The 11753-nt window shown below is 35.7% G+C and overlaps 1 protein-coding gene across 1 annotated transcript; it reads left to right on the forward strand.

Moving 5' to 3' along the window:
* The first annotated feature begins 8571 nt into the window (after window positions 1-8571).
* On the forward strand, window positions 8572-9550 carry LOC120279348 (transcription factor MYB73-like). Its single transcript, XM_039286275.1, has one exon. The coding sequence runs from the start codon at window positions 8605-8607 to the stop codon at window positions 9451-9453; it is 849 nt and encodes a 282-aa protein (XP_039142209.1). The 5' UTR covers window positions 8572-8604; the 3' UTR covers window positions 9454-9550.
* Window positions 9551-11753: the final 2203 nt, after the last annotated feature.

The raw sequence follows: 11753 nt of genomic DNA on the forward strand, positions 1-11753 counted from the left end.
TCTATCAAAAAAACCCTTGGTGAGGTTGTTCGAAAGAAAGGAGAAGAAGTAAACTTTGTGAAGTTATTGTTGGTGTACATCATGGGAACCATGCTGTTCCTAAACACATCGTGCTCTGTCCCTAATTGGGTTGTAGACTACGCAGATGATCTTCCTGCACTGCGGCGCTATGCATGGGCGCAAGCCTCACATAAGTGGTTTATGGAGGACATCCCATAGACGGCCACCAGAGTGCAAGCAAGGTGTTCCAGTAAGAAGACAAGCACTAGCTAATTGAGAAGTATGTGCTATCTTGCTAAATATTTGGTTCTATAAGATCACCGGTAAAGGTAAGAAAGTGTGCTTTGGTAAGACTCCCCGAATACTTTGTTATGGGGAGAATAGTTTTAGCAAGCAAGCATCCCTTGGTCCATTACTAATAACACTCGACGACAAAGAGGTATTAAGTTGTTGGTGTCTGTTACTTATAAACATTTATTGTTAATATAATTTGTTTCCCTTTAACATTTTATGTTACCACTTAAGTTTTGGAGTTTCCGCTTAAATATTTATATTTACACTTAAATATGACCATCACTCACTAGGTCGTTTGGCATCGTTTCTGGTTTTTTGTTTTTTCTTTTTGTTTCACTTTTGTTTTGTTTTTTCTTCTTTTCAATTTTTTGAAAACAAAAACATGTTTGGATACACTAACTGTTGTGTATTTTAAAAAATAAAAACAAAAATACGTTTGGTTAGCACAAAGTTATTATATTATCATGAAGCTTTTTTATCATTTTTTTCAAATTCATATTTTTAAATTTTTTAGAAAACTTTATTTTTTATATTAGTTTATTTGATTGTACTATTAAATAAAATTAATAACATAGACTAGTATTTTATGGGTAAAAAATAACTCATAAAAATTGTACCATTTGGAACTAAAAAATATTTTGGCATTTGGCTTAAAAAATTGAATGTATATATATATAATATGTTTTATCTTAGTTTTTAAAAATCAAGGGTAAAACAATAATTTTCATAAATACATTATAAAAATATAATATTTTATACTATATAAACTAATTTGTAAAATATCAAGTCCAAATAATAAATTTTTATACATATTTTTAAAAATTATTAGTAGTGATTTGTAAAAAAAAGTTGATATTTAAAAAATAAAAATAAAAAAATAAAAAAAATAAAAGGAATAAAAGGAATTAAAAATTAAATGGGAAGAGAGAGAGAGAGAGAGAGAGAGAGTAAAAGAGGATGAGTTTCATAGTGGGAGGAAGAGTTTTGAAAATGTTTCCAAAAAAATTAAAAATATAAAATTCTTTTTTCCTGTTTTTTTTTTTTGAAACATGAGGATTGTTACCAAAATTTTTAAAAACAAAAATAAGGTGCCAAACATGATTTTTTAGTTTTGTTTCTAAAATATAAAATTGAAAACAAAAACATGAACTGACAACAATGCCAAACGACCCATTAACTTTTTATATTTCCGTTTAATTTTAGGACTTAACACTTATCTAAGAGGTTTTTCATTTAATCTGTGCCATCACCCCTTTACAGTTTTCCAAGCTCGCCCCTGCTAACGCCGAAGAAGAAGCTTTTGTTTGGACAAGCAACCGTCAAGAACAAGAGGCTATCGCATTACATGATGGCTCAAATATTGGGAAGAAGACCTCAAGGAAACTTGGATGGTCTCCCTACCCACCTAGAAGCCCACTACGTCGGCGTCGACGTACTTCCATTCCTAGTAGTTCTCATAGGAGAGTGGTTGACGATGATCTCGCCACTCGTTTATTGGTAGGATTTGAAAATTTGGCCTAGACAGTTGTCGGTCTGCAAGCCCAAGTTAAGGCAATTAAGGGTTATGGCCATTCCAAGGTTGTACCGTCTATGCCAACTCTGTCAGATGAGGATGATACTCCAACTGTGCCATCGAGCTCCTCCACTACTACGAGTTGGTGGGTGAAGAAGGTTACTAATAGACGAAGGCAATCATTGTTTCTTATTACTTCAAGTGTAGCTTAGGTTTCCTAAAAATCATTGACCAATGACAAGGTGAGAGACACAGTATATGAATGAGCAAGCGGATCGCCTAGAAGACCCTCTAGAGAAAATTGCAATCAAAGCCACCCCCACACGCATCACCATCACCATAAGCAACATCATCCCCACCCGCTCCAACATCCCCGACACGCACCAGCATCCCCGCAACCGGCATTATCCCTACCTGCGCCACCATCCCCATCGGCGCCACCATCCCCACCCGTGTCGCCCCTATTGTCGAAGCTGTTAATGTTGACGTAGACTCTAATGTCGAATCACTAGCAGTGTTAAGGAGTGAGGTGCTGCCTTCCAGTAATGCTGAGTTGGTCAATGAGAACAAAACACTCACTACTATTGAGGTGCCCAACATGGAGGAAATTCACAATGAGTCTCCACCTATAGGCACCGAACCATCGAAATCATCTCCCGAAATTCCTATCTTTGAGTGCGAACGACAACCTGCAACCTCTGAGGAGAAAGTTCCATCCACTGCGGAAATGTTTGAGTTGGAAGTTGTCATCGCTAAGCAAGCCAGTGAGAATGTTAGGAAGGATTTCATCCCAAGGAACAAATGACCTGTCAGATTCATGAGATTAAAGTAACATTGAGCAAGCAATAATCAACTTATTTCTAAACTGTTAGATCGACATGTAATTATTCTGTTAGGAAAATATTTGTTTTCGCTTAAAACTTACTATTATCACTTAAAATATTACTTTATCGCTTAAATATTACTGATCCTGCTTAAGCGGTTTTGTTTCCATTTAAACATTGTTTTTATTGCTTAACCGATTTGGTTTCCACATAAACATAACCGTTCTCATTTAACACTGTTTTATGTTTTCTTGATATGTCATGGATAGGACTACTGTACGTATGGAAGAGTGAGTTGTCATATACGACTCGAGCGAATGTCTACACCCTGACGGAGGGGAAGCATATAGTCCTTGACGATGTCATGGACGTATTTGTCTTGATTATCATTGACAGTTTTAAGAAAGAACCTCACCCATACAAGAGGCGTGCGGCAATATCATGCCCACTAGCACTGTTAATGTCCAAGGCAGAGCATACTGCTGAAGATGCCTTGACCTTGGTTCAGCATGTTGTTCGCAATTTCGCAGGAGCTGAGCTCATCCTATTACCGATCATACTAAATGGTCACTTCTACCTCCTCATGCTTGATAAAGGAAATAAGGACTATATTTATTATTCATCCTCAATAAGCCTAACATATGACGAAGATGCCGTCAGCATGGTAAACAATGTTTTTGTATATGACCATATTATTATTTTCATCTCCACTTAGCCTAACTAATACATGTTCTATCGACAGAGGGAACTATTTGATAGATGTTTGGTGATAGAACTTGGAGAGACAACCACAGAAAAGTACCTCGCTCATCCATGAAAGCAATTACCCGCGTCAAAAGGCGAGTAGTGTTGATTGTCCAGTCTATGTTATGCGCTTCATAGAACAAATCCTCGATGCCAGAAACTCCGTCTTCCCCAAACATATGTTCCACACATGCGTCTATGTTTCACGACTTGCATACTGATGGATGGCATCGCCAGATGCTGTCAAAGTTTCGACGACCAAAAGAAGACTTAGGATTTGGTTTTATATGTGGACATGTATTTATGCTTGTGACTATCTTTTCTTTGAATTCAACTTGTTTCCGTCATGTAAGAACTATTACCATGCGTGTACTACTTAAAATTATTTGTTTCCACTTCAAATTAGTAGTTTTCATTTAAAACTAGTAGTTTCAACTTAAAATTGCTTATTTCCACTTCAAATTAGTAGTTTTCATTTAAAACTAGTAGTTTCTACTTAAAATTGTTTGTTACCACTTCAAATTAGTAGTTTTCATTTAAAACTAGTAGTTTCTACTTAAAATTGTTTGTTTCCACTTCAAAATAGTAGTTTTCATTTATAAGTAGTAGTTTTTGTTCAACTAAATACATACCTAGTTAAAATAGCGCTTAGGGTAGGGTGCACATAAACGGTCCATATTCGGAAAAGATGCCATATTGCCTCAGTTAGCTATTGTTGCATTATAGGATCTACGGTTATGTTTAGTGTCATGACAATGGCTGTAACGTAATTCTCGCACATTTGATGCTTGTAACTCTATCCGCTTCCGCTTTCACCTCTCCATAGGCTTCTTTATGATCAGCGCCTACAAAAGTAATTCATGCCATTTGTTATTCGGTTTGTTATTATCTAGTATCAGAAAAATAGCTTTGGTATATGCCTACTGGTAAGCTCCTACTGTGAAGTAGTCATCAACATATCGATGAATATTTGTGTATGTCTACATTATTGCCGCACATGCATGCTTGCATGGTATGCCATAAACTTGCCACCTGCGACAAAAGTATACCCGAGAAAGCAAATTGGCACAGTAGTTGTTCTGTTCAACCACCTTGAAATGGTCACCGTTGGAACGCCCGACGACTAAGTTGCGAGACTCTTCAATGATTTCTTAGATCTTACTGTGCATTTCAGGACACAGATATGTCTCCCATCTTTAAGATTGTTCACGTCAGTTACACAACATGGCCATCAGCTTAAACCTTTGCTCACAAGACAGTATAAGAAATATTAAATCAGAACATGTAGTTTAAGTGAAAATGCTAGAGGTTAAATAGAAACAAATTATATTAAGCATTAACGTACCTTAATAAACAATAAAGGTTTATACTAAACGAAAAATCTCCTTTTTAAAGCGAAAATATATTACAATAAGTACAAAATAGTTTAATTGAGAGAAATCATGTAGTTATAAATGCTACGATATGTATTGATTGTAAAAGATAACATTGTGGGCGACTTACTATATGATACCTTATCGAGTCTGCCATGTTTGTCATGGAAAGATGGCGTGCCTTAATTATCTAGGCATTGAACGACTCGGCAACATTTGAATACATCTTTCCCCATTGCTCACATCTGAACATGTAGTTTGCACAGTGAGCCAGATCGGATTTTGAAGCAACCAACGATGTGTATCCGCTGATGTGGTTAGTAGCTCAACGACAGCATTGTTGAATTCTTTTTCAGCACAAGCAAAAGCAACTCTTACGATTGTAGACCAACACTTTTCTTTCAATGTCTTCCTAAGTCTTGCATTTTTTTTCATAAAGTTCGCTTCCAAGTGGCGTAAACAATATGCATGCGAAGATCCAGGGAATACATTTGTGACTGCGATTATTAGCCCCTAGACATGTCGGGATGCAAATGTAATAATTTTCACATATTCATCACCATCGTATAGGTATCACCAAGCTTCGACAAAAACCATATCCAGTTGGCATCTGTTTTATTATTTACCGCTGTAAATGCCACATGGAAGAAACCATCGTTCCCATCTTTGCCCATGCACTCAACAAAGTGCCCTCGTATTTACCAAGCAAGTGAGTTCCATCTGGGAACAACAATGGGCTACATTATGTTTTGAAACTAACAACACTTGCATGGAAGCCAAAAAAATACACGTTTAAACCGCTCACCATCATTCTCCACAATGGCAAGGCTACCACAGTAATAAGTCACAACTCACCACGTCACTCCCATAGAGAACACCCTTAGCGAGCTCTTTCCCTAACCAAGCTTGCTTGTAGGATAAATTGACACCGTGATCTTGCAACATGTCATGCTGATTGTCAACAACCCTATATAGGGGATCGTTCTTCAGCTTTGATATGACACGTGTACTCACCCACTTTTTGGACACCTTGGGATGTGAGGTAATGCCAATGCCACCACCGCATGTGTGTTATATACATTGTCTTGATCCTAAATGTCTCGTAGTTGCCTTCCGTGGACACATGGACACGCCACCGACAACCCTCCCCAGTGCATGTCATAGTCACCCTTTGCTTGTCATTATTAATGAATGTAAAGTTAAAATTCTTTTTTATAGCATAATTCCTAAGTGCATCCTTGAACTATTCACTGTCACGAAACCGATCACCGACTTCCATTAAAACAATTTCAGGCTATTCCGATAAAGGACGGATGGATAGGACCCCTGTGGTTTGTTGATGTGGTGGAAATGTGCCCCTGTTGATACTCTCCGAAAATAAATCGTTGCTGTCGTAGTGTATACTATGAGAAAGATTAGAACAATAATTTATGAACCAAAAACTATAATGTTACACAGTATCTTAATAAACTAAGCGGAAACTGCTAATTGTAAGAAAAAAGTGATAAAGTTAAGCGAAAACTAATAAATGTTAAATGAAAACTAGTAATATTAAACAGAAACTTGTATTATTAAACGATAACATTAGAAAATAATTGAAAACCGCAAATGGTAAATGATAGCTTTATATCCTAATGTTAAATATTAATTTTAAACGAGAAGGACATTTGTAATGGAATGACTATTTGGTTAATGCATTCAAGGGGCAGATAGAAATAAAAAGGACTACACATAAAGCAAACAAATGATATTTATGACGGGGTGAAGAACACGAGGGCATGGCGCCAAATTTTGCATCTGCATCAAGAATAAGGTCAACAACAGCGTTGTTTAGCATATGATATATATGACACATACGCTGAAAGTCAATCTCACGAGTCAATGGGACAAAACCGTTCGGTTAGCATTGGGTGTGACAAACTTCAGTTTGATAGTGGAAAGGTTAAGCCCACATCTCTAGCAAATCTTGTTTAGTATTGACTCCCAAGGAGTTAACACTGTAAACTAGAGAACTCGGGCCTCCCTCTTATATATGGCAACTGCGCAAAAGGTATCCATTGACAACCTACATGAAGAAAGCATGGTCAATAATTGCATGGCCATGAAAAACTTCACAACAAGACGTTAAACTCACAGGGATTGTCTGTTGAGCTAAGAAAATGGTTAGTGACCTGAATGCAAGACAAAACTAAAGGAAGGGTGAAGAGACAAATCTATTTTGCGCATTTGGAGAAAACAAACTAACACAATGGATGATAGAAGAAGAAGAAAAAAGGCAGGTTGGGTTAAAAATGCATAGAAAGTACATCATTTCAGTGACAATATGTCTCAAAATTGAAATCCGTATTTTTTCCCAAAAAAATGTTATGATCTGGCGCCACTCCGCCCCCCCTCCCCCCACCACAAAATCCCCCAAAAAAACAGTGTAAAATTGGAATTTTGCATAAAGTAAACTAACAGAGTTATAACCAAGGATCAAACCATAAGCAAAATAGACGTATGTCAAATACAAATGTCAGAGAGAGTGTCTAGAAAGTTTTAAAACTTCCAGGACTAAAAAATAAATTTCTTTAAATAAACCCAAACAAATATATATATATATATATATATATAACACAAACAAGAAGTCAAAACGAGAGATCATGAAGACAATGAAACGACCGTTGAGCACGTGCGTACATTTGTGCCATGTTTGGGAAACATGCGCCGCCATAACTCTTATTTATTTATAAATATAAAAATGAATAAAAAATTGTTATTTTGGCTTTAAATCCCCAACTTAAATTTTTATTAATTAACTCTTTTTATTAATATTTTTAAAATTTAGTCTTTCTTCTCATTGCCGTAAGAAGAATGCTTTGAAATGATATTTATTTATTTATTTTTTTAATATAGTTTTTTAGGCAATTTGTTTAATTGTTGTAAATGCCCAAACTACCATTTTTGTAAACAAACATAAAAATGAAAAAATTATACCCAAACCATTCTTTCTATTATTAATAATCAAACATTTTATATTTCAAAATTTAAAATAAAAGAGAGAATTTTCCTCAAATTTTCTTTTTAAAAAAAATTAGAATCACAGTTTAGTAATAGGGCAGTGAAATTAGTTATAAAACAGAATGAAAATCAGTTAATTTTCTGTTTAGAAAAAAAAACTTACTTTAATCACATCCAGCAACTGAAAACTAATTTTAAAATTTTAAAAAAATACCAATAAATTTAACAGTAACATTTAAAATTTTAAATTTTCTAAGCAAGTTTACATAAATACTCCAACAAAACTACAAAATTATATATACTACAAAATAATAGAAAAATGATGGAAAATTAAAAATTAAAAATTGCAATTACACTTTCGTGATAAACTCATTTTTTTTTACTCCGGCTATATAATTTTAATGAGAAAATTTTGGAAAAATATTAATGACTTGATAGATATTTTACACCCGCAAAGAGAAAACTTCCAAGTCCAAATTGATTTTTTTTATATAAAAAAATATTTTTTAATCATTGAAAATGGATTTTAATATAATATAAACATAAATTTTTTTCAGGGGTATAAATGGGAAAAAACCCAATAGTTATCAACAACCGTCTTTTGTAGTGGAAATATAAGAAAAATTAGGAAAAAAAAAATTAAAAATCACGCCAGCTGTACCACGTACAAGCAACCGCTTAGAAGAAAACGGCCGTTAGAAACCGTCTATTCCCCGTTACCATGACCGGCTAAGGCAGGTAACTTCCCCATTCTATATAAACCCCCTCTTCTCCTCTTCACCTCCCTCAACTCTTCGCCTCCAAAAAAATAAGGAGAAAGAGAAAAATTAGAAGCTCTAGGGTTAGGATTCCGGCGATGGAGGAGGCGGCGGCGGGGAGGGGGAAGGAGATGGAAAGGATAAAGGGACCATGGAGCCCGGAGGAGGACGAGGAGTTGAAGAGGCAGGTGGCTCGGCACGGTGCCAGGAACTGGTCGTTGATAAGCAGCTCGATCGCTGGACGTTCCGGCAAGTCGTGCCGGCTCCGATGGTGCAACCAGCTCTCACCGGACGTGGAGCACCGGCCGTTTACCCCCGATGAGGACGCCATCATCGTCCGCGCTCATGCTCGGTTCGGCAACCGATGGGCGACGATCGCGCGACTGCTCTCTGGCCGCACCGACAACGCGATTAAGAATCACTGGAACTCCACGCTGAAGCGGATCTTATCCAACTCTGCCTTCGCCGGCGCCGGCGCTGATTCCGTGCTGGATCGGTATGAGGAGGAGGCTGGGCGGCCTGCTAAGCGGATGAAAAGCGGTGAAATCCCCGGCAGTCCGTCCGGGTCGGAGCTCAGCGATTCGAGCAACAAGACGAGTGGATCCGAGATCCATCGCCCGGTGCTGCTGCCGGAACCCATCGTTTCCTCGCCGCCGGTTGATGATCCAGAGACTTCTCTCACTCTTTCCTTGCCCGGCACGAATCGATCTTTTCCGTCCGATAAGCATCAGACGGCTGAGATCGTCGATGATGCAGCGTTTACGCGTGAGTTTTTCGCGATGATGCAAGAGATCATTCGTAAGGAAGTGAATGAATATATGCAGGAGGCGAAGCAACGCGGCGCCGGTGAGATGATGATGCGCATGTCTCCGCCGCCGCTGGAGCAGACGTCGCCGGAGAGCGTGAAGAACGCCGCCGTGAAGCGCGTTGGGGTCACGAAGATGTAGGTGAGAATGATGAGCTTGGAAAAAGTATGACTAGAGTTAGTTTCTCTGGATCTTCAAAAAGTTTCCTTCTTTTTTTTAATTAAAAAATATTTATATAGTTTTTTTTCTTCTGTTAATTAAGTTTGGGGTTTTAGTTGGTTGTGAAGAGGAAGTGCCGAAGTGGGAGGAGGTTTTGTACAGGAGAAGGAAAAAGGGATTAAATTAATGAAATTAGAGAAAAAATGTTAGTTTTATTTTAATTTTCAGAAGAATTATTAATAATTAATTTATTAGTTTGTTATTTTAATATTTAAAAATTGTTTTTTTATATAAAATATTAATATAGGTTAACTGTTTCCTTGAAAGAGGGGTCAAGAGTTATTGAGAAAACTGATTATTAACTGAAAGACAGTGAAACAGTTTGGTGATTTTCTTTTGCTGGTCCCCTCAAAGAAGTTTAAAGAAAATTATTAAAAAAAAAAAATTATAGTGGTAGTTAATCTATGAATATGAAATTGATAAAAAAAATTAGTAATTTGAAAATAGTAGTGATAAAATTGGAACACTTTAATTATTTCAACAATTTAAGAAATTTTTATTTATTTTTAAACAAAAATGATTAAATCGTTTTAATACCAACTAACGGTAATGAAACACTAGTTATAAGTGCTAGTTTACAGTTTAAATCTCTCATCTCTTGTTAAGGGCGTGTGAATGCACACTACACTAGAAAAAAAAAATTATTTGGTTTTAATAAAAAATGAAAATATTATTTGAGTTGATAGGAGTAAATTGAGATATATATTAAATGAAATGAAATGGCAGTTCTGCCAACGACCATTTGGTCTATTGGCATCGGGTCCCTTGCGTAGGTGTTTGCCTCGAGTGTCGAGCGTGGTTCCCGAGTTCGATTTCTATTTTGCGTAAAGTGAGGGCACGGTTCGGTGATGAGTGCTGCTCCCTCACGTGTTTGTCCCTGGGTTCCGGCGCTTATCGCCTTTCTAAAAAAAAAAAAACCAGAAAGGGCCAGAAAGGGCAGTTCTTGCATGGTGACTAATGGAAAACATAATCTTATGCATCAGCCAAGTTAAAATTCACTTGTTTGGAAAGACTTCGAAAGTGACAGATAACCCATGCTGCACCTTTTTTTTTATTAATTATTTTTAAATAAATAAAATTTATAATTAATCCAATACCCATCCAAAGTTTTGCAACAATATAGAATATATTTGCCGCAAACATTGAGCTCACATTTAAAATCATCCATTGTCTTGTTAATAATTTTTCTCCCATCATATATATATATTAAGTTTTTAAACCACATGTAGAATAAGAAAATTAGGTTTTAGTGTAGCAGGAACGGTTGAAAAAGGATGCCATTTATTAAATGAACTATGATTGACTTGATATATATGTGTGTGTGTGTGGAAGATATTAGGATGTTGTCACCTTGTCCTGCTACATCATATCCGTTACATGTTTGTTTTGTGGCCAACATTTTGTTAGTTTTTCTCTCCAAGACTCAAACTAATTGTTTTGTTGCATAATCTTATTTTCTGATTAATTTTAAAGGGATACAAACCGAGGGAAGCTGATGTTTGCTTAGTTGGAAGAGTTTAATTTGAATTATTATAAATAATTTTATCACTAAAGGTTGATGGTACTTCATTCTTATCTCTCTATTTAAAAATTATTTTTTTTTAAATCATTAGTTTGGTTATCTTAATTAAATAAATTTTTTATTTTATTTTTTTACATAGTGTTTGAATCTAAAAGTAGAAGAGAAAGAAAGGAACTAGAGGAGCAGGAGGAGTAAGTAAGGGAAAGAAAAGAAAAGATGGAATCACTATTTGGATAGTCATATATTATGGAGGGGGAAAAAATGAGGGTATTCTGATAAATCTTGTTTAAAGAAAAAAAAGGTAAGAGCAAAGATATATAATAATATGATTTACCAATTATACCCTTATTATTTAATAAAAATTATTTATTTCTATTTAAACACAAAATGGGAAATCTAATGATATAGCAATGTTCAAGGTAATATAGATATGTGATCTATATCGATAAATGGAGAGAGCAAAATAAAAAATACAAGATCAAATTAATGCAAGATATATGAAATTAACAACAAAAATCAAATCAAGAGTATAAAAAGTGATTGGTACTTGATTACAATAAAATTAGATTGAAATAAGTGAAAGAAAAAACTTATGAAGCGATGTAATTAATTAGAAAATTGAGGGTATTAAGGTCTTTTAAAATTTTTTAATTTTTTTAGGAGGTCCTCTCTCCCCCGACACCGAAAATCAATGGGCCAG

The sequence above is a fragment of the Dioscorea cayenensis genome, chromosome 16 (genome assembly GCF_009730915.1).
Source record: "Dioscorea cayenensis subsp. rotundata cultivar TDr96_F1 chromosome 16, TDr96_F1_v2_PseudoChromosome.rev07_lg8_w22 25.fasta, whole genome shotgun sequence".
Taxonomy (NCBI): Eukaryota; Viridiplantae; Streptophyta; class Magnoliopsida; order Dioscoreales; family Dioscoreaceae; genus Dioscorea; species Dioscorea cayenensis.

Bases quoted from the DNA above. Each gene is read 5' to 3' on its own strand.
- LOC120279348 (XM_039286275.1), top strand. From the start codon at position 8,605: ATGGAGGAGGCGGCGGCGGGGAGGGGGAAGGAGATGGAAAGGATAAAG.